The sequence below is a fragment of the Mauremys reevesii genome, linkage group 21, assembly GCF_016161935.1.
Source record: "Mauremys reevesii isolate NIE-2019 linkage group 21, ASM1616193v1, whole genome shotgun sequence".
NCBI classification, from domain to species: Eukaryota; Metazoa; Chordata; order Testudines; family Geoemydidae; genus Mauremys; species Mauremys reevesii.
In genome coordinates, this window is record NC_052643.1 from 7,559,346 (window position 1) to 7,582,302 (window position 22,957).

At 43.4% G+C, this 22,957-nt stretch overlaps 1 protein-coding gene across 12 annotated transcripts in view; it reads right to left on the reverse strand.

Annotated features, from left to right (window-relative positions):
* PRDM2 (PR/SET domain 2) overlaps window positions 1-22,957 on the reverse strand; it is a 126,453-nt gene that overhangs the window by 4,029 nt on the left and 99,467 nt on the right. For 10 of the 12 annotated variants that reach the window (XR_005590301.1, XM_039508700.1, XM_039508702.1 and 7 more), the window contains one exon: window positions 809-947. Coding sequence is in view for 11 of the 12 variants with exons in the window: in XM_039508700.1 (XP_039364634.1) it covers window positions 839-947 (109 nt within the window). In the remaining variant the exon portion in view is untranslated. Of the gene's footprint in view, window positions 1-808; window positions 948-20,831; window positions 21,190-21,286; window positions 22,658-22,957 lie in introns of those variants that run through there. The other 2 variants (XM_039508707.1, XM_039508705.1) reach the window with 2 other exon arrangements.

The window sequence follows — 22,957 nt, forward strand, 5'->3', positions numbered from 1 at the left end:
GCTCTGCTGATTTACACCAGCTGAGGATCTGACCGAATGTACTTAAAATGCATCATGACACTATATTTTTTGTATTAAAAATGCCTCCTACCAAAGAAGCAAATAGTGAAGTCAAGACTATTAAATATGTAAATTAATATGCAAATGAGGTCTAGTTCTTAAGCTACTGGCACATTGCCAAGGCATCCCGCGGTGGCTTGGGTGCAAATAGCGTGACATTAAGCCCTTGGTCCTTGTGTCCCAAAGGCTCTCAAAGCACTTCAGCACTTCTACCAACAGCAGAAATGAACTCCAGCCCTGTGTGAGGTGGGGGGGTGGCAAGCAAGTGGCACAGAGGTCCCTGCCCAGCAGCACAGGAGGAATGGAGAATCTGAGCACTTACAAGAATTGCCAAGGGCAACTGGCAAAGATCTTCCACGAGGCTCACGCACGGGGCATGGAGTGGAACTCTGTCCTCCTGTTGCAGGAGAACGGAGAGCTAAGGCAACCCTGCCAGGACTTGAACTTGTGGGTCCAGCGGGTCTAGGTGTTCCAGAACAAGAGGAAAGGATGGTCTTATGGGCCTGGCTAAAGCAAGGGACTAGGACTTACATATGGAGTTCTATTCCCAGCTCTCTTTGTGACCTTGGGCGAGTCACTGAACCAGTGTGCCTCAGTTTCCCCACCAGTAACTGAGGACCATAATTAACTGCCTCACAGGGGCGCTCTGAGGTGAACTAACATTTGTAAAGTGCTTTGGCTATAGAAATGCAAACGTCACAAAGCGCTGCACGTTTGTCAGTGCCACGGGGCGACCACCTTGCTGTACCTGTTTTGGTTTGATGTGCAGCAGGAGAGTCTATTCCTTGAAGAAGTGGGCCATCGTGCAGCTGGATTTCTTGCATTGCCTGGTGCAGGTGTTCTGAGAAGAGGAGGGGGGACATCTAGAGGCCATGCGGAGTCTGTAACTGCAGAAAGAGGCAGGAGAAACTGTCTCACACACACATCGTATTTGGGATAAAAGCAGAGACAGGCCACAATACCCAACACACAATCTCGTTTCAAACATTAACCCAGAGCCGCCGAGAGCGGGTTCGGGCCCTGGTGGGAAAAAAAAAATGTTGGGCCCCCCAGCAACGGCGGACCGGCTAAACGGGGCCGACGAAGCCAGGGAAGCCAGGCCCCGGGCCCCCTTCCGGACTGCCGGGCCCTGGTAATTTGTACTGGCTCCCCCCACAGCTCCCGTCAGCCCTGCATTTACCCCAACCTACTTGCCAGGCTGGTGGCCCAGTATCATAGGAAAGCCTGGGTACCTTTCCCGGGCTTGATCCAAAGCTCACTGAAGTCAGTGGGAGACCTTCCATTGGCTCCAACAGACTTTGTATAAAGACTCTATACCCAGGCTGGAGGTGCTGCAGAGGTTGCTCATGCGGATGAGGCAGTGTCTTGTGTTGCTCTGCAGTGACCCTAGTCAATTTAGGTGAGAAGTGAAAAGACTCAGGAGAAATTTGAGTGTGTTCTCCCCCCCGCCCAGCAGCCTCCCCGATGTCCAAGCTCAAATAAGTATATGGAGAACCCTCCAGGAAAGACAAACTGGACGTCAATAGGGCTGTGACAGCAGTAGGCCCCCTGTGCAGAATAGCTGGCAGGGTCAGGGTCTATTTTGTCATTTGCCATGTCATTGTTTTGCATTTGTGTTGATGCAAAAGGCATTTCACATTTCATAAAGAACCACATACACTAACAGGGCAAGGTGTTCAACTACACTCCTAAGCTGCATGCCCCATCACCACGAAAGCCCTTGCAAATCAGATAATTGCACACACAGATAACCGAAAGCAGAGTGGCTAACTCTTATGATTTTACTGCAAGGCTTTTGATATTCGCTTTTTACCTTCAGCCCCAGGTCCCTGGATCCTACGACTATGTGAGAATCTCATCTTTCATTTCAAAATAAAAAAATTACATTTCTTGTTTTCAGGGTTGGTGATAAAAGCTAATGACAAGGCGAAAAGAGTATGTAAAAGGCTAAAAGACCAAGAGAAAAGGATAAAAAGAATCAAACATCTATTTTTTAAAAAAACACACACTGGCTTAAAAGAAATATCTCATGATTTTTGAACACTTGTGGTTGCCAGTACTGCAGAAACGGCCATTTGCACAAATATGTTCCGTGTTTTTTAAACAGCCCAGACTGAGGTTGAAAATTAACTCCCGGATATTTTATTGACCATTTTCTCTCGTGTTCGCTACTTAAAAATCACTAAAGCCACGTGGTTAACTATGGACTGTTTCTCGTGCCAAAGGCTAGCGAGTGCTGTCTGTTGCAAGGCTGCCAGTGGGAAAACCGTCGCTGTGCCATTACGTTGGCAGTCCTCAAACTCCATCAGGATCCATCTTCACCAGCAAAGGTGCGTTCTTGCCTCAAGTTAGCTAACGTGTGGTAACTCAAGAGGTCAAATCCTAATGGAGACAAGGCAGTTTGTAGGTCTAATATGTGTAGACTTCCCCATAGTCTTTACCTCGACCTGCTAATGCGAAAACTACAACCTGCCTTGTCTTAACTAGGCTTTTACTCAAGAACACACCTTTCTTCCTAGCGAACACAAGGTCTAAGAGACTTCACATCAGGTCGACAGAGACAGAGACAGAGACAGAGACAGAGACAGAGACAGAGAGTGTGTGTGTGTGTGTGTGTGTGTGTGTGTGTGTGTGTGTGTGTGTGTGTGTGTGTGTGTGTGTGTGTGTGTGTGTGTGTGTGTGTGTGTAGAATCCACATATCCCCTGCTGCTGTGAGGGGAGAAGCTTGTGCAAATTATCTTCCATCCTCTACCATGGACTGTTCTGAAGCTCCTGTTCCTCTCCTACGCTCCTGGGATGGTGGGAGAATGGGGTCCAGCTACATGCCACGGAGGGCCCGAGTTATGGTGTGGAGGAACTGGAGGACTCTTTGGTAACCTCATCCATCCACAAGTGGCATGAATTGTGTGGGGGGGGGGGGAAGAAGAGATTATCTTCACCCCAGTTGGTCCTGGTTTCAATCCATGGCTGGTATCTTCATTTCAGAGCTGTCAGTTGAGATCAGACATGCACCGGCTGTCCATCCCTGCTTAGGAGGGACAGTCCTGTTCGGGGATATTCCCTGCAAAGCTTTCCTCACCTAGTAGGACTCAATGCAGTTCAAAGGGAGAGTGCACGAGTAGATCACGGAAATCTTCCACTGAGAAGTGCTGAGTTGTAATATAATTATTATTTTGCTGTGTTGTGAAATAGCAAGTTCTAACACCACCACTGAAGTGGGGATTTTCAGAAAGTCAGCCAGCTAAGAATAAAGGGAAGACATCCCACCCTGTGTGAGAGGGGTGGGAAAGTATTCACTGAACCATGACCTTAAAGCTTGAAAGCGGTAGCAACAAAGATGTGTTAAAAACCAAGGAAACGAATACGTTTTAAACAACACAGCAGGCTGGGGCCTTTGCAAGAAGGCACAACACTTGGAACTTTCTCAGTGCAAGCTAATCATCATTTATGGCAATGCACGCCAGCCTGTGTGATGGGACACACACGGACCTCTACTCATCAGAGCAGCAGCCAGCTCCCATCCTTTGCAGCAAGAGTCCTGTTCAGAGAAGTACATTACAATCCCCCACATGGTGGTGCCATTGCCTTCCCAGCCAGAGAGAAGGTGTAGCATTGACTAGAGCTGGGCAAGAGGTGGCAGAGTGAACGGACACTGAAGTAGCAACTTAATGCATCAGGTATGAACTCAATAATGACAAACAGACACAGGGAATCATGCCCCGAACACCACGTGACGCCCATCTGGGGCAGATGTAGGATGCATTGGACCTGTCTGCAACAGCAACACAAGGCTCCTCTGTTCCACTTGTATTTTTGCAATATTTATGGAGCTTATTATGCTCACAAAGTGTTTTGAATGCGTGAGGATGGAGCCCTGCATTGTTATGAACAACTTCAACGATTGGATCCCGCAGAAAAACAAGCCGGGTCTCTACTGACCTTAAATTAGCCTCTTGGGAGGCTCATGAGCTTGCTTCTTCTTATAGTCGCAGCTCTGCTTTTGGGCCAGGTGGATCAGCGAGCAGGTGAGAGATACTCCCAAGAAGTCAATAAGCCACTGCACGCACATTAAAGCATTTGAATATCCTGCAGCTGCACGAGCTCTAGAACCAGTTATCACTCCGCCAGCCTGCATGGACACTGGACATCTGCAGATGTTCTCCCACCATTGCCACTTCCCCACCTGGGGACAACAATGACCATGAGGCACTAATGTTTTTAACACTGTAAACAAACCCCAGTGCCCCACTGATGCCCCCATCATTGCTAGCAGGGGGGCAGAGCAAAGGGGAGAGAATTTCTGAAGATGCCCAGTGGTGGTGATGATGCCCAGTTATGATCCAGCCTCAGGGGTGTATCAAGTCCACCCTCGCACCACAGTACAAGAGATTCTTCTCGCTGCAGAAACCGGGCTGACCTCAGAAAAGATACGGAGTGTACAGGGGGAAGGCAAAGAAGCCAAAGACAAGTATCACTACGTGCTTGTCTGCACAAGGTTTTTGTACTGATCTAACTAAATTGGTTTAAAAAAAAAAAAGATTTAGATAAATCAGTGCAGTGGCTTAGGATGCCACCCTCCAGGAATTAAAGATTAATCTTTAATTAAAGATTATGTCGTGATGAAACCTCCAGGAATACGTCCAAACAAAATTGGCAAACCTACAACCTCCTAGAATAGATACGGTTACACTGATATAAAGGGGGTCATATTGGTATGGCTTGTTTTGGTAAACAAAATTCTAATTGATTTAAACTAAATTATAGTAAGACACTCCAACTGAAATAGTGTCCTCACAGGGGGGTTTGCACCATATTAACTAAACTGGTTTAAAAACTGATTTCAGTTAAACCAGGGCAACTTGCTCACGGTAGAGAAGACCTAAGGCTCCTCCAGGTATGTCTACGCTACGAAATTAGGTTGAATTTACAGAAGTCGGGTTTTTAGAAATCGTTTTTATACGGTCAATTGTGTGTCCCCCCACACAAAATGCTCTAAGTGCATTAAGTCTCCCGACTGCGTCCACAGTATGGAGGCTAGCATCGACTTCTGGAGCGTTGCGCTGTGGGTAGCTGTGAGTAGCTATCCCATGGTTCCCGCAGTCTCTGCTGCCCATTGGGATTCTGGGTTGAGATCCCAATGCCTGATGGGGCAAAAACAGTGTTGCGGGTGGTTCTGGGTACACGTTGTCAGGCCCTCCACTCCCTCCCTCCGTGAAAGCAACAGCAGACAATCATTTCGTGCCTTTTTTTCTGGGTTACCTGAGCAGACGCCATACCAGAGCAAGCATGGAATCCGCTCAGCTCACCATCACTGTACGTCTCCTGGGTGCTGGCAGACGTGGGACAGCATTGCTACATGGCAGCAGCTCATTGCCTTTTGGCAACAGACGGTGCTTAATGATTGGTAGCCATCGTCGTCATATTCCTGGGTGCTCTTTTAGCTGACCTCGATGAGATCGGTCAGGGGCATGTGGGCAGACATAGGAGTGACTCAGCCAGGTCATTCCCATCTTCTGCTGAGCACCCAGGGGATGACAATGGCTAGCACTCATATTGCACCATCTTCTGGTGAGCAGCCAGGAGATTATGGCAGCTAGCAATCGTAATGCAGCATATTCTGCCGAGCACCCAGGAGATAACGATGGCTTGCAGTCATACTGCACAGTCTTCTGCCAGCCTAAGATGAAAAATATAGATGGATCAAAACAAGGAATTGAACTGATTTGTTTTGTGAAATCAACGGCCTGCTAAACCCAGGGTTTTGAATTCAATCCTTGAGGGGGCCATTCTGTGCAACAGTTGTTTGTGTTTCTCCTTGATGCAAAGCCACCCCTTTTGTTGATTTTAGTTCTCTGTAAGCCATGTCGTCAGTCGCCCTTCCCTCCGTCAGAGCAACGGCAGACAATTGTTTCACGTAAAACCAGGTGAGGAGGCGACGGCAGCGCGGTGACGAGAGGTCTTAGACTTCTCACAAAGTACGAGCCGGGCAATGTGCCCCAACAATGTGCACATCATGCTGATGAGCTCTGCATGAGCTCTGCAAACACGCTGGCCAAACAGGAAATGAAATTCAAAAGTTCATGGGCCTTTTCCTGTCGACCTGGCCAGTGCATCTGAGTTGAGAGCGTTGTCCAGAGCAGTCACAATGGAGCACTTTGGGATAGCTCCCGGATGGCCAATACCGTCGAATTGCGTCCACACCCAATACCATCGAATTGTGTCCACACTATCCCAAATTTGACCTGGCAAGGCTGATTTCAGCGCTAATCCCCTCGTCGGAGGTGGAGTAAAGAAATCGATTTAAAGAGCCCTTTAAGTCGAAAACAAGGGCTTTGTCGTGTGGACAGGTCCAGGCTTACATCGAGGTAACGCTGCTAAATTCGACCTAAAGTCGTAGTGTAGACCAGTTAGGGACACAGCTCCAGTATGCTGGATGGCTGTGCCGTTGATTTTAGAGAGAGTTACACGAGTAGAATCTACCGCAATGCTCTGAAATGTAGAGATAAAGGATTTGAAAGCAATTACCTTTCAGTGAAAAGTAACATTTTCCAAAATCTCTAATGTCCACTGCTCCGATCTCCCCAAATCCTTGAACACTGGGTTGGAAGCAGGATGTGTAATCTAGCTAGCCCATTAGAAAAAGGTCCATTAAACAGTGCACTCCCCTCCTTTACAAAGAGCACTTGGCATTTTCATGCAAATTAGCTTGTCTTCCATCACAGGTGAGCAATTTACATTCTTGAAAGGTGTCTGTCAGCCCTCCACATTACCCAATTAAATCCCAGAATCATCAGCTCTGTAACTAATGGGAATGAAGCCCGGAGGCTATTTGTCATGATTGCTAGATAGGAGATCCAAAAGGATGAGAGATCCTGCTGAGATATAATGAATGTGGCAGTATAGTAACAAAATAACTGTTAGTATATGGTGCAGAGGACAAAATTTAAAGGAAATGTAGTGAGGATTTTAGGGTTTAATATTTGACTTAATTGAAAAATGTTTTTCTTGGAGAGCTTAAGTTTCTGATCCCCTAATTTAACAACAAAATATGTACAGGGTCAGAAGTCTCTTTCCCCGCCCCATGTCCCCACTCCACAAATTTGGTTTAGTTCCTAACATATAGCAGGAGTCAGAACCTGTAGCACATGTACCAAAGGTGACACGCAAGCTGATTTTAGTGGCCCTCTGCTGCCAGCCGGGCTCCCGGCTGCCGGCTCCGCTCAGCCCGCTGTCTGCCTGGATGAACGGAAGCCCAGGTCGGCAGCAGGCTGAGCAGGGCGGGCCCGACTGGCTCAGCCCGCTGCCAGTCTGGGGTTCCATCCGCTGGCCCCTGTAAATGTAAATGTATTACTGGCATACAAAACCTTAAATTACAGTAAATAAATGAAAACTTGGCACACCACTTCTCAAAGGTTGCTGACCCCGACAGAGAGCATGTTCGTTGCCCTCCATCATCATAATTTAAGATCCATAAGCAAATCAACTTCAGCAGATACAGATTGACATTAATAGGTTCAAAAATCCTCTTTGGACAAGCGCACGAATGTTCACACATTTTACTGAAACTTCTCCAAACTGCCAGCCTTCCGGGTTTGCAAAACTGGGCTGCTTAACCTCCTGGGAACAGGGTTTTTAGTACTTCCTGCTTTGGATCAGGTATGAAACACTGCGAGTACATTACCCTGCTAAACCAACTCACTCTCTCAGCTGCATTAGAATAGTGCTTACTGGGAGAGTGAATACACTGAACAGCCACCAGGGGACATGGAGAAATATCAGTTCCACGGATTGTACTGTGGAGCAAGGAACTTTTTGAAGGGAAACAAGGGAGGGCCTACTGGACCAAAAGACATTTGTTGACAGATTTTCTTGCACATTTTACTCTACTGCCATATACTTAGGAACTGGAAAGTCCTTATACTGCTTACCAAAAAGGAGGATTTCAAAGTGTCCCACTGCAGTTCTTTTGAGAGTGTTCCGTGCTCAACTCAGACCAGTGGGAGGGAGGCTGGGTAACGGGGCTGGATTTGATTTTACAGGCACCAAACAAAGGGACACAAAGGCATAATCCAAATAATGTGATTTTATGGCCAGTTCTCTCAAACCACCAAAGCTAGAAAAGCTGTTTTATCAGTGAGAAGCTGGAGTGCCCGGCTTTCTAGGGGTGCAGAGCAGGACTGTCTAGCCATGGTGGTTTAGGGGATATCATGACAATGGTCACTGCTCCCTCAGGCCATCCCAAGTCAGTTTCACTGTGCAGATGGCCTACTAAGGGTGACATTTTCAAGAGTGCTCAGGGGCTGGCTCAACTCTGCTCCCTTTGAAACCAATGATAAGATTCCTATAGACTCCAGACAGGATTTAGGCCAGCACTGAGACCCCTGAAAACCTCACCCTTTGTTTAAAACCTGATGCAGTTTTTACTGAACATATTAGAAGGTGAATCCATGTAACAAAGTGACATCTTACTCACCATTAACAATTACACCCAAGATTTTCAAAAGCAAATAGTGATTTCTGGGAGCCCAGCGACAGAGGCCTGAAGGGTCCTGATGTTCAGAGAGTGGATGCTCTGCGCTTTCAGGTCCCATCGAGGTGTTTCCAGTTGGGCTCCCAGAAATCACTGGTCACTTTTGGAAATCTCGGCCTGAGCCTTTACAGTGAGATGGACTGGATTGCTTCAGCAATGTATCTTGCAGCCCTTTTTAAGACGCACATTGAGTTCGGAGTGCCAAAAGGTGAAGAACACTGGATTAAAACTAGAAGTACTGACATGCATCTTTTATGCTGCCATATAATCTAATTGGATAGTTTGATAAAAGTCATCCATGTGCACTGAACTGCCCTCTTGGTTAGGGGAACGAATAAAGCTCATCATTTAATATTAACAGAAAGTATATCATAGATCGGGAAGACTTCATACAATTTTCATTTACCCTCTATATGAATGTGCTCGCCCCAGCTGAGTTATAAAAAGAACACTCGAGAGAACACTGTCGGTTAGCACTAAGGGCTAGCAGAACTGAAATGGCTTGGTTCAGCCCTGCATCTCTTGTTACGTAGTCTGCTTCAGACAAAACAACATGCACAGAAGAATCAGCACAGCAAAAAATGCTTTGGGTGTAGCCGCTTTAAAAGACGCTTTGATGTGATAATGTGTTGGCAGTACTGCAGGGGACTGAAGCATATGCAAGTCAGCCTAGTTGCTAGTGTAATAACAGTCACTTTGATTGTTACTGGGGATAGAAGCTAGGGCCAGCAAAGCTAAGATCATGAACTAAAGGGCTAAGTGGCCCAGGCACAGAAGGGGTTACATAACACATACTGCACAATAGGTTACACTTCTTAATAAGCATTTGTGCATGGACTGAGAGTCTTAGGGTTCCAGTTTTAGATTCCCTGAGAAAGGGGGCATGTGGTTTGGTGTGTGAAAAATTCACCCCCCGAGCATGGCACCCTAAACCCTGCTGTAGATGCAGCTAGGTCTTCTGTCGACCTTGCTACTGCCTCTCAGCGAGGTGGATTACCTCCAGCGATGGAAAAACCCCTTCCCTTGCTGTAGGTGGTGTCTATGCTACAGCTACTGTGCCATTGTAGTGCCCATAGTGTAGATATAGGCTGTTAAACCCAGCAGGCTGGATTTGCCTAGAGGCAGCTGCACCAGGTCCTGCTGGAGTGAATGCCCTTAGAGGGGGCAACAGAGCTGTACAAGGGACCTACAATCTTCCCTCCAATGGACAGGATATAGCCAGGGCAACTGGGAGATGCATTGATTCAGCTCATCCCTACAGCAGCCTCCCCTGGCAGGGCTTCCTGGGGAGCTCTTGGCAAAGGAGTAAAAGCTTCTTTCTCCCCAGCAGAACCCTCGTGGGCAGAGCAACAATGAAAACACCGCCTACCCTCCCCTGGATGCGAGTTTCCCCTTCAGGGTATGGTGACTCTCACTTCTATAGTATGTACCCTGCCTATGCAGAGCAACAGCACACAACAGGTTCAGACAAGAAAGGAAACGTATCCAATTAAAACTGCAGGAGGAACTGATGTAGACTCTGTGCTCTACCTTGAATTGGGCCCTAGTACCGGGATTTATCCTCTCACTCTTCTTAAGTGGCATAGTGACAAGTGGTTAGTGCCTGTTTTGCATCTCATCTGAAAGGTGGCACTGCTCCAGAAGCACAATGCCATCTAGCACACAGCCTGGGCACTGGGCCAAAAATGACTCAGAAAAAATGGAGTGTCACCTGCTGAATCAACCAAAGCCACTTCTCACAGCTCCTTGACAGTTCTCAGATCCAAGGAATGACTCAGCCAGCCCTGCTTGGATTGTGAAACTTAAAAGGGTCACGCAGCATGAGGTGCTATGCCTATTTTGGAAGGCTTGTCACTGGTTCTCAAACTATCAGCAGCAGAACAACCTGCTATTGTCACTACGGAAAAGCATCTGTCAATCTTCTAGATGTGAGTGGTTTGGTTTTGTTTTGTTTTCAACCTAACCCAAGAAGTCAAGTATTTCTGTGCATTTACTTGAATGGTTGCTTCGTGCTGTTCTTTGATGTAAACTCAACCAAGAAGTGACAAGACAAACTGCAAGGTGACCTAGAGGGAGCTGGGAGCAGCAGGGAGAGAGAAGATTCAGTACTAATAAATGTAAATTTCTATCCCAGAGGAGAAATAGCATGGGGGTACCTATTCCAGCTGCCACGTGTCAGATGATGGTGAATTTATTGTCATTTTTATCTCTTATTACCCTAATGTTGCTATTTCATGTAATGGAACAGTAAAGATGCTGCAGGGAAGGTGGGAAAGGGGTTTTGGAAGAGGAGCTACTCCTGAGAGCTAAAAACAACAAGGAGTACATGGCTACCCCTCTGAAACCTACTCCCAAGAGGGATCTCTTATCTTGGAGAGATAGGATGGTCCAATCGATAGAGAACTGGACTGAGAATCAGGAGACCTGGCTCTGCCAAGGATCTGCTGTGGCACCCTGGACAAGTCACATCAGCTCTTTGCACCTCTGTTTCCCCGCCCATACTTTGTCTAATGATCTCACACAAAAACTGTTAAAAGACTACTGTATGAAGGTCTCGCAATCGAGCACTCCAAAGTTAGCAAATGCCAGAATTAAGGTTGCCCATGCAACCTTAACTTGGCCTCTGGGTGCATCTGCATTATGGAATGGTCTTTAATTGCATGGTTACACACTATTTTTTCCACAGGATCCCTGCCACATTCAGCACACAGATTGGACTGGGTTCATTTAATGAGCTGCTATTCAATGTTTTCTTTTTAACCCTGTTGTTCAATGTGTGCCCCCAGGCCTTATTTACAGTACACTATGCAAACCCTGCTCTGGAGATAGACTTGTGAACTGCCTGTTGGGTTGCTCTAAGGGGCTGATCACTGTAGTATGAGAGTTCTTCACAAACATCAATCAATTAATCTTCACAACACCCTGGGAGGTGAGGGGGTATTATCTCCAGTTTACAGATGAGGAATGGAAGCACAGAAAAATTAAGGTCCAAAGATCCCTTTAATTTTGGGTGCCCAATTTGAGACACCCAAGACCTGATTTTTCAGATTTCATAGTATTACAATAGAACATTGTAATTTTCAAGCACCGCTCCCATAGACTTCAGTGACAACTGTGTGTGCTCAGCACTTCTGCAAATCAGGCCCCATGTCTCAGTTTTGGGCCTCCAGAAAATGAGAGAAACAGAGTTAGTGACCATTTCTGAGAGGTCTGATTTAAGTGATTTCCCCAGCATCACACAGGAACTACGTGGCAGAAGCAGGGACAGAGCCCAGTACTCCGACAAAGCATTCTCCCGTCTTAGCCACGAGACCATCCATTTTCTCTTCCTGCAATCCCCTGCCTCAGTCACTACATTACATACATGTCACCCAGTGTCTGCAACACAGAATCAGGGGGCCTACAGTCTCCTGCATCACATGCCCGGATTCATCCCCAAAGCAGGTCCCTACCCTGTGCACTGATTGTGGCAGGGGTCCCATGGAAAAATAGTATGTGGTCAAGTAATTAAAGGCTATAACAACATCCATGTACAAAGGGGCCAAGTCAAGGTTGCACGGGCAACTTTAATTCTGGCATTTCCTAACTTTTGAACGCTTGACTGTGCAACCTTCTTGTAACAGAGTTTCCGTGTGTCATTTCCCAGGTTTTAAAAAAAGCAAAACAGAAATGGCATCTTATTGACACCTACATGGGTCAAACAGGGCTGGAACCTTTAAAGCCACCACACAGAGCTCTCCCACTTGGAGAGATTTTATCTGCTAAGCTCTAGCATGTCTCTATTGAGCATCTGCAAACTGATTTTTTTCCCCCAAAGGATTAGAACTTGGTCAAAACCAGATGTTTTTTCTTGGGGATGGCAAAAGGCACATCTCTGATAGAAAGGCCACACACTCTGCCAAATTTCAAGTCCCTGCTCCAAAGCATGGGGAGTGCTACACCTGTTCAAAGATATGGTCTTAAGCACTTGTTAACAAGAGCTGGGAGGGAGTACACTCAGGGAAGAGGTGGGAAGGGTAGAGGCAGTGTGGGGCCGGAAGAGGTGAGGCAGAGGGGGACCTTAGGGGAAGCGATGGAGTGGGGGCAGGTCCTGGAGCAGAGGTCGAACACCTCTGAGGTAGAGAGGAAGTCAGCGCCTATGGCCCCCACCTATATTAATTAAATGCTTCACAAGATAAAGTCTGAGATTCACTCATTCGTATTAGATAGGGATAATGGAGCTATTAGATGGTATACAGCTGAAGACCATGCTCTTCCATCCCTTGTATCAGAGTAATGGCGCACTGTTTACACCATACACACATACCAAGAAAATGAGCATTTTAGGAATAGAAGGTCAGAAGACTTTAGCTCATAGAAGTGACTATGTGATCATCTACTCTGACCTTATGTATAATGCAGCCCATAGAACTTTCCCCACACTTAAAGTTAAAAAACCAACAACTCCAGAAGTAAAAGCCTATTTGCTTTCCATACCATGATCAATTATTTAGATGATTATTAGCACATGCACTGAAACATGGTTTAAATCATTGCTAGAACCTTTAAAAAGATTTATTTCCTCATATTTCATTTCAGACCAGGTGTATTATTCCCTAGACAGTTTTATGAAGAGATTGCATGCAATTATTCCAGGAATTTATTCTGAAATGACAAATCCATCTACTTCCAACTGAACTCGTATATTCATTAGGTTGTTCAAATCATTTAGCCAGCCCCTGGGATGATTTCTGATCAATGAGTGCAACAATTGATAAGTGACCTCAGTGAGAAAGGTTTTCCCCTGAATTTAGGAAGGATAATTACTCGACATTGATGCAATGCCACACTAAATTCACACTCTCCATATTTAACAAGTCCAGATGATCCGTGAAATCCAGAAGAATGTGCTTTCTCCCCCCGCTGTCCATCAGCAACATTACAAGGCAGTAAAATGCCCGTCAAATTTAAGCAACTGGAGGAAGTTACTCAACATTGACAAATATTTCCAAATCTGTGTGCCTAAATTTCGGCTCCTCAATCATATAAATCTGAAATAGCCCAAATCTGGTGACTTTCCAGGCGGGCTGCAAAAGACATCCGTTGAAGAGGGTTTTGGAGAGGGCTGAGTATGCTTCACAGAATGATGAAAGGGTAGAGTGGAGCTTTTTTCTTTTTAGTAGGTAGTAAGCTGGAAGAATTCCTTTTCTGAGTAATGTTGGTAGTAAGCTGGAAGAATTCCTTTTCTGAGTAATGTTGTTGGGATTTTGCTGCATTAATTATGTATTAAGGTACCTAGAGCAGGGATGGGCAGCTATAAGGTAACAGAGGATCCTTATAGCACTAAAACCTTCTGGCAGGCTGGGGTGTGTGTTGGGTTGGGTCCTCCCAGGGGGTGTGACAAGCTAGGGTGGGGTTGGGTCAAGTCCTGCCTCTGAGGGGTAGAAGGTTCTGGAACAGGGGGGTTGGAGAGCGAACCCACCCCACACTCACCCTGCAGTGGCAGCTCCTGTCCCACAGGACTGGGCCTGGTCCCCTGCTTCAGACTGTTGCCGCTCACCCCAGCGTCATGTGATGCCTGTTTGCACTCAGGCAGCCCTAACACCCTACGTCCCTCCTGGCCTCATGCCACCAGCTCCCCTGCCCTGAGCTGGGCTGTGGCAGGCCTGATGCAGCTACTGGGCTGCCAGTTGCCCATCCCTGACGCAGATCTTTGTATTCACATATTTTTTATTAAAACTGAAACAACGAAAATATTTGGGCACCTTAATAGATGTGGCCAGAGTTTCAAAGGTGCTGAGCTTCTGCAGGCCCCGTGGACTTCAAAGACAAGTGTAGGCACACAGCTTTTCTGAATAGGGGCATAAATATGGAGTTAGAAGCCTAATTTTAGGCACTGAGGCTGGAATTTATAAAGGGATCTATTTACTCGTCTACACACAGGTTTTGTACTGATAGTTAAACCAAAGCACTCCCCTAATGTGAGCACAGTTAATACTCAGACTGGGATTCACAAAGGAGTCTAAAATCAGGCTCCCGACTCCAACTGAATTTCAATTGGATTTGAGCACCTAACACTCAGGTGCTTTTGCAAATCCCAGCCTAAGGCTCAAAAACATTGTCTGTAATATCCTAATATATATATATTTTTAAATAAGCATTAATCTTCTCTTAGAATTAAATATGGGACATTGGTGATCATAAATAGTTATGCCTTAATGCATTGTTTTGCTTTATTATAAGCTCTAGGGTCTCTTATTTTTTCAGCTGTGCTGTAAAATTTTATATTACTTCCAAGACTTTAATTCTAATTCTCTAATACACCCTGCATTTTATAATTTACTTACCATGCAAACGTCAGGTCAGGTCAGCTGCAGTTCCTGGTCATCAGTGAGATCCTCCGTTTTACCTAGTTTCCCTAATGAGCAGACCATGGCACAGAAAGTCAAATGACTTACCAAGGTTGCACAGGGAGTCAGTAACTAAGCAGCTGAGATTAGAACCCAAGATCCCAGCTTCTTATCCATGGCTTTATCAGCTAGGGTGCATTTCCTCTTCAAGGTCATTTTACAAGCTGATGGCCTGATTTTCATTGGTGCCAAGCACTTCCAGCTCCTGCTGATTCAATGGGAGCTGCGGATGGCCCACACCTTGGGAATTTAGGCCTGAATTTATTTTAGGGACATATGTTTGTAATGGAACACTCAGTGCAACAAAATCAAGTCTGCTCACAGGTCTACAGGCTGGGAACTTGCTGCTCTATTTAATTGCGCCATAACTCTCTCTGTGTAACTCCCACAAAAACTGAACCATGACTACCCCACGGTATTCTGGCTAACCCAGTTAACCCTATCATGACTGCTTTACCACACTTAAAGTAAAATAAATATTTCTCCCTGGTTTATATGCCACCCAAACAGCTCAAAACAGCCTGCAGTTTAGCAGTTCTGGACTCTTAGCTAAAGCTGGGCTTTCATTTAGCAGCATCCACCTTTTACCATTGCTAAGTGGTTAGAACACTGTGGCACAATACTCAGGCCCGCCATAACCTCCCACATAGATTATGGCAGCGTAGTTTACTTGGGCTTGAATCAGCCATAAGAAAACTGCAACTAGAGCAGAATGCAACAGCACAATTTCAGCAACACGGACTGTCAAAAGTACAGCACCCTGGGGCTTCCCCGCATACACTGACGTCTCAGAGAGCCCTGCTTTGTTATTGTCCAAAGTGCTAAATGATCTGGGCTAAGGATACTTAACAGGCCAACTCTGTCTCCAGGATCTTGCCAGTGACCCAGCTCAGTAACAAAACTGTGCACCATCAGGGCTGGTGCCGGAGATGGGACCTTCTTGGGGTTAATCCCAGGCCATAGAATTCACCCACACAGGAACCAAACATTACTAAAACTTCACTGCATTCTGGCCTAAATGCAGTTGAAGGAGCACTGAGGAATCAAGGAACTTGGACTCTAATCCTGGTTCTGCCACTGACCTGCAGGTGTAACCTTGGGAAGGTCACTTCACACCTCTGTGCCTGTTCCCCCTCCCTCCCTTTAGCTCTCTTGGCTATTTACACCGTAAGCTCTTTGGGGGCGGAGATTGTCTTATTCTGCATATGTACAGCAACTAGCAGAATAAGACCCTGTTCTTGATGGGGGCACGAATACTATTAGACAAATCAAATTTTTAACTTCACTTCCCCAACCCCACCACCTAGCACATTAGTTTTAAAAAAGTACTATACATGCATTTTCCCCATGGGGATGAACAGAAATGCAGAGGAAACTCCAACTGATAGACGCTAGCCTTTCTGCTTAATTTGCTGACTCTGCAAAGTGTTCAGGTATGTAGTGATGGGTGTGGTAGGGAGACCTAAAGAGAATACAAACACAGAAGTAATAGGCTGTCACAAGCTATCCTGTGCACAACTTACTCAGATTCATAACATTACAGAGGGATGAATTCAGGTACATGGATCTTTTCTGGCTCACAATAATGCAAAACAGAAGTGCTCACTGTAAGGCTATACACTGCATATTATTACTTGCAGCTAACAAGACATGTAATATCAAAATGCAGCACAGAAGTACCCTATGATTTATCAGGATGATAGGCCCATTAATAGACATACAAACAAAATTGGTTTAAAATAAATAAGGGAATGGGACTATAAACACTAAAGATTATGCTAATTTGTTTCTTGTAGAATAAACACCGTGGTAAGATTTAAACCCCCTTCCCCCACTGATTTCTTTATTCAGTGTGGAAGCTCTGTGAAGCCTACTTAACATTTTGGTGAATTTTATCCTATGAATGTAATGAGAGTTGGGATAGGTGTCTTCTGAAGAGAGTGTACAACACAATACACAGCATGTGAAATTCAATACCAGAGGTGGTCACGGAATAAAATGATGTAGCTGGATTGAAAAAAGGGCTGGATAATTTCTTGTCCACCAATATTTTCAGCTATTCATTCAGGGTGCAATTTGCCCCAGAGTAACAGGAATGCACAAAGCCCCATTTAAGATCTCATTAGGTTTAAGTGGTGTGTAGAGCCACTCTGAATGGGTGAATTTCACCCTCTACATGGCGGGAAACTGGGGAAGGTTCGTACAACCATGACACCAGCTCTGGGTCACCTGTGGAGTACCTAACAGCCAGATCCATCAGTTTATAGCCCCATTCTGCTGCTCGTGCCACTCTGTTGGTAGCAGGTGGGGCCTTTAAAGCTGCCATTAACAGGCTACTGAAGATTCCTGAGCGATCCCTTCCTGGTGTGCGAGCCCCATGACATAATGCAGAGAATCATCGGGATGCTCTGACAGAGCTCTGGTGCACTTTAGCATTAAGCTTTCAATACCTACAAAAAATGGGACTAAGAAAAAGAAAACTTTTGACTGTCATATTTATAAGCTGCAAAAAACCTTGGAGAATGAGCTCATGCGCTCCAAAGGAACATCTATTAAATTAACTGAAACAACAAAAAAAATAAACAAATAAAAAAATCAAGACATCTACCCCACTCCAAGTTTGAAGGATACAAAAATTTTCTTGTGTTTAGTGGGGGCAAAAAATGAATTTTCCTTAACGGGTGAAAGGACACATAAAATGCATACATTCTTTTCTATGTATGTTTTCATATACAGTAGAACCGCAAAGTTACGAACTGACCAGTCAACCACACACCTCATTTGGAACGGGAAGTACACAATCAGGCAGCAGTAGAGAAACCCCCCTTCCCCCCCTCCCGTGCAAAAAAAAGCTAATACAGTACAGCACTGTGTTAAACATAAACTACTAAAAAAATAAAGGGAAAGCAGCACTTTTTTCTTCATAGTAAAGTTTAAAAGCTGTATTAAGTCAATGTTCAATTGCAAACTTTTGAAAACAGCCATAATGTTTTGTTCAGAGTTAGGAACAACCTCAATTTCTGAAGTGTTCGTAACTCTGAGGGGTTTTACTGTTCCGCCTATCTCTGTAGTACCTGAATGCCTATAGATACGAAGATCAAAAGAGGAGGGCTAGATCTCAGATCTGATGAAAATTCACTTTTGAAAATGTAATCTGGAATTAAAAATAAAATGGGAAACTGCCATAAAATATGGAAATGAGAGACCACCAAATATTTAAGGAAGATTCATCCAGGAACAAAACAAAAGTGATAGGAAATTACTAATCCTTTCTGTACTTTATGGTTAAAAAGAAAAATTATATATTAATTTCCCATAAACATTTTAAAACCACTAACAGCTGTTTGTCTGAACCTTTAAGATGTCTTTACTGCCAAGTAATATTTTACACTCAAATTAGACAACCAGCTTTAAAAGAAGGGCTCACAATGGGAAAAGCTGACACAAAATATAGCAGTAGAAACTGGTGTTAATATACAAAGCCTTAATTTCAGAATAAACACATCTTAGAAGACACACTGGACTTTCCCAGCCAGCATGGCTTTGTGGGGCACAGCCCGGTCACCTGGTCTGTCTGTGAAGCCGGGCAACTTCACTGAGGCGAGCTCTCAGGGGGCAATCAAGATGTTTGCAACAGCTTCCTGAATTGGCTGGCTGGGGCAGTTGATAAAAGGATGTTAGAGATAGTATGAGAGCTAATCCACAGCCCTGACATGGCACCATTGTTCCCTACACTACTAGTCTATAGAACTAATTTCTACTCCTGCTAGTCTAGAAGATAATAGCAGTTAAAAGAGGTAGAAAAGACCTACTAGCTCACTAGTTCCATAGAAGGGTAGACTACAGTGCCAGAGCATGTATTAAATATTAAGCCGATACCTCTCACTTCATCTTACCAACACGTCAGGTATAGTCTCTAGGTAAAAGCTTCATGTTTTCATTCCCTGAGTCCAGATATTTCAGCCACCTTCATTGTTGCATCCATGATCAGATCATAAAGCGATGGTTATATAAATCCACAGGGTAGTCAATTACATAAATGAGACGCAATGGTAAGTGTAAACTTGCTTATCTGGGAGAAGAGCTGCTTTGAAGTGTACATTCTATTTACTGTCACCTCTTTTAGCAATGGTAATACCTGTACTCTCTTGAAAAAGATCAGATTTCATTTTGGAATGCAGATCTATGCTATTTTGTGCTTTTCCCTTTGGAAAATGTTGTGCGTGGATTCTGTGTTTGTGAAAGGTGATAGATTGAGAGCCTTACAGAGCGAAGGATACAATCACAGAACAGGCAAGATACAATGGCAATGGAAACTTCTACCAAAATATCAAAACCAGGAGAGCAGTGACTAATTCATTGGTGATCTTACTGCTGAAAATGATCACAAGGTGCCAAATTGTGGTGAACAACCGCCAATAGGAAAGTGGTCTGAGCACTAAATAAGCATTTGATGAGAAGTTTCAGTGCCAATGTTGAAGGACTGCAAATGAATAGGTAAATGGATCTTATAATCCCTAGGCAACTTTTAAAAAATCTCAATCTAATATCTAATGTAATGTGTAGGATGCTTTTCTAAACTTGTTTCACACTTCTTAATTTTCCTGGAGTGTGCCATGTAACTATGCATAAATAATAAATAAATAAAATGTTTTCAATCACCAAAAATTGCAAAACTTAACCAGTCATTACACATTTTACAGTGTCACATCCTATTCAACTGAATACAGTTATACAATTGCTAATGTAACCAACACTAACAGTGATTCACTGCAGCATTCTAGTGTCCAGACCACACTAAGCATCAAGCTACAGTGCACATTATGCCACATACAAAATGCCTTTAAAAGTATTTGCTCATCCACAATTTATTTGCAGCAATTAGATTTTATGCATAAAACAATGTTCAAGAACAAAATCACCATAAAAACCAGCCTCATTGGGACTGTACTTTACCACAGATAGGCCCTGCTTTCCTTACGATTTTTAAACGGTTTGAATACTACTAGAGGGAGCAGCCTGAATATTTTAAACATGTTAAAAATGTGAAGTGTTCTACAGGGTTTTCTGCAGAACTATGCCAGTTGCTCCTGACTGGCACCCCTGGTATGGGTAGCAAAGCCTACAAAATAAATATTTGGTGTGGTATTTACTTCCATACCAGGAAGTAAACATGGAGTTGTCTGAGAATCTCCTCTAAATAAATAAAGGTATTTATTTGGATAGGCAGTCATGTAATAGACTTCAGTTTTGGATATTTCCCATCATTCAATGGCAAGTCTGTGTACACAGTGAAAGGAATCATGGGAGAATATCACACGATATCTTGTCCTATGTTTTCCTGCACTGTAAAACATATTAACTTGCTCCTGCAGTGTTAAGGATGGATATTCTAAGAGGTCTATGAATAAAGATTAACTTAATAGAAGTATCAGAGGGGTAGCCATGTTAGTCTGTATTCACAAAAACAACAAGGAATCCGGTGGCACCTTAAAGACTAACAGATTTATTTGGGCATAAGCTTCTGTCGGTAAAAAAATCTCACTTCTTCAGATGCGTGGAGTCAGTTACAGTCTGAACCATGATAAATTAAACTAAAGTGTCATGCTAGGTGGGCAGGCCTTAAATTGGTAAATTGTAACAGCTATGCTACTGGAAGATTTTGGCTTGGGTATCAGGCATGTCATAATTCCTCCTTGCTTTGGAATGTAACATTCTAAAAATCCGAATTGTTCAATAAATCTTAACATTTAGTTTTGTGATAAACTATTTCAGAAATTAGGAATACAATCAGTGCATAAACTTTAAGTATTGTGTACATGGAATATTTTATTTACCTCTTACAAAAAAAATCAAAAGTTCACTGATTACACAAGTCTAATGCCCTTGCATTTGTAGTGGTATTATTTCAAGGTATTAATTTTACCCAAACCAACAACAAACCTCCCTGAAGGATTTATGTATATTTGCTTTGCTGAGCTCTGTGTTATTATCTAAAGGATGCAAGCTTACTTAATTCCTTCTAGATGTTTTTCTTATAGTCCACATTTAGCTACAAAAAGCAAGTTCTTCACAAGTTTTTAAAAAGTTTATTTTATTGGTTACAGTTATATAAAATGCACCACGGTAGTCCCATCTAGCTGGTCATTAAGTGCTTGCAACAGCAGAGAGATCTTATACATCTGAGAGATTTCCAAGGTTTATTTCATGCTGGAGGAAAAACAAAACAAAACCACTCTTCATTTGCTTGCCTGCACTTAAAATATATCCAACAAGGCTAAAATGTTTAAAAGCAAGGACAACCCCATTTGTATGTCAAATTGTAATTTTTAATGTTTTCATTAGAATAATCTTTATATCACTCTCCAACAAAAGAAAATATAACTAACAGCAAACTTTAATACAGGCACACTCTCCAGATTAACAACCCAAAACAAAAACAAAAAGAAATTAATGTAAAATGTAAATCACATATAATACAATTGAAGTGTCCAAAACAATTTAAATAATTTTAAATATTTTATTTTTTTTAAACTTGCTACAAATGCTTTATACAATATTTCAACATAAAGTCCCCATAACAGAAATGTAACAAAATGGGAATGATAGTGAAAGTGAAAGTGGCACAAATTCACCAAACAAGTATTAAACTACAAATTTTAAGAGGTAGATTACTTGTTAAGGGGGGCGGGAGGAGAAGAGGGGGAGGGTGTATAATGAAACTAGCTGCTTTCCATCAACTGAGTCCATTAATCCGGCAGGGTGTATAAATGCATGAGAAATGATATTTCCACGAAGAGCTCTTTATGAGCAGTAAGTTAATTTGTTGCTTTTAAGTTATTAGATAATGAGGTGTCAGACCTTTTACAGTAATTATACATTTATCTTTCAAAATATACACCTACACAGCCCTGTTTCTGGCCTGTTTATTAATAAAATAGTACACAGTATCCAATTATATGGAATTCAGAAATTGGTGCCAGTATTTCATTTCTATAGGAAGAAAGTTTTATTTGTATGTATAAATAGGAGATTGGACATTTTATGAATTTCCCAAACCTGGTTTTTCCCACATCTATGCTGGGCATCTAAAAGACTTAAAAACAAAGCACAAAACAAAAAACAAAAGTGGGGGTGGAAGGAGAAAAGGAGAAAATTCTGTCACACTAGGTTCCTCTCCACTAGTTAATTTAAAAGAAAAGCTTCAGGAGACTCAATACATGACAAAAATACTTTGAGCGCAGCAACATTTGTCATCCCAGACTCTACAACGAACTATTGATAAAATAGGAACCTGCTTTGCAAAGTTTTAAGCTGAAATGTCTTTTTGCATGTCATTCATCAAGATATGGGCAAAACCAGAAATCTGAGCTATCAGTAAAGTGGCAGCAGATTCTGTTCAGTTTAGCCCATATTGCTTCCTTCCTTTATTTATAGTACCCTTCTCTTTGCATCTAAAACATCCTATAGCCCAGCGTGTGTATCAGGCACCAATGAAGAAAACATATGCCTGACACTAAACATTAGAGCAAGAAGCCTGCAGGCAATCAGCTGCATTTTATGATTGAGAGTCAGTTTCAGCTGGTTTCGCAAGCTTGGTGGATTTCACATCCATGTTCGTAGTGCTTATCCTAAATTGAGCATTTAGGGATTTTTGTTTTGTTTTTACAGGAGGTTCCTAGAAAATAAGAAACAAAAACTGAAGATAAATGACAAAAATAATAGTATAAGCTGTTTATGAACTGAATATGCTTCCAAAGAAAAAACAAACCAAAGTGTGAGAAGTAGACTTGAAGACAAACAATTGCTTAGTGAAGCAGATGGTTTTGAAAAATACTTAATTAAGATTTCCTGCAAAAAAACACAGAAATGCTTGTGTGCAGAGCAGAATCAAAGTTTGCCAACTGATGCCTGGTGTGTAGGGCATCAATTAATGTATTAGGGCAAGAAACCCTTGATTCTTGACATAAATATCAAG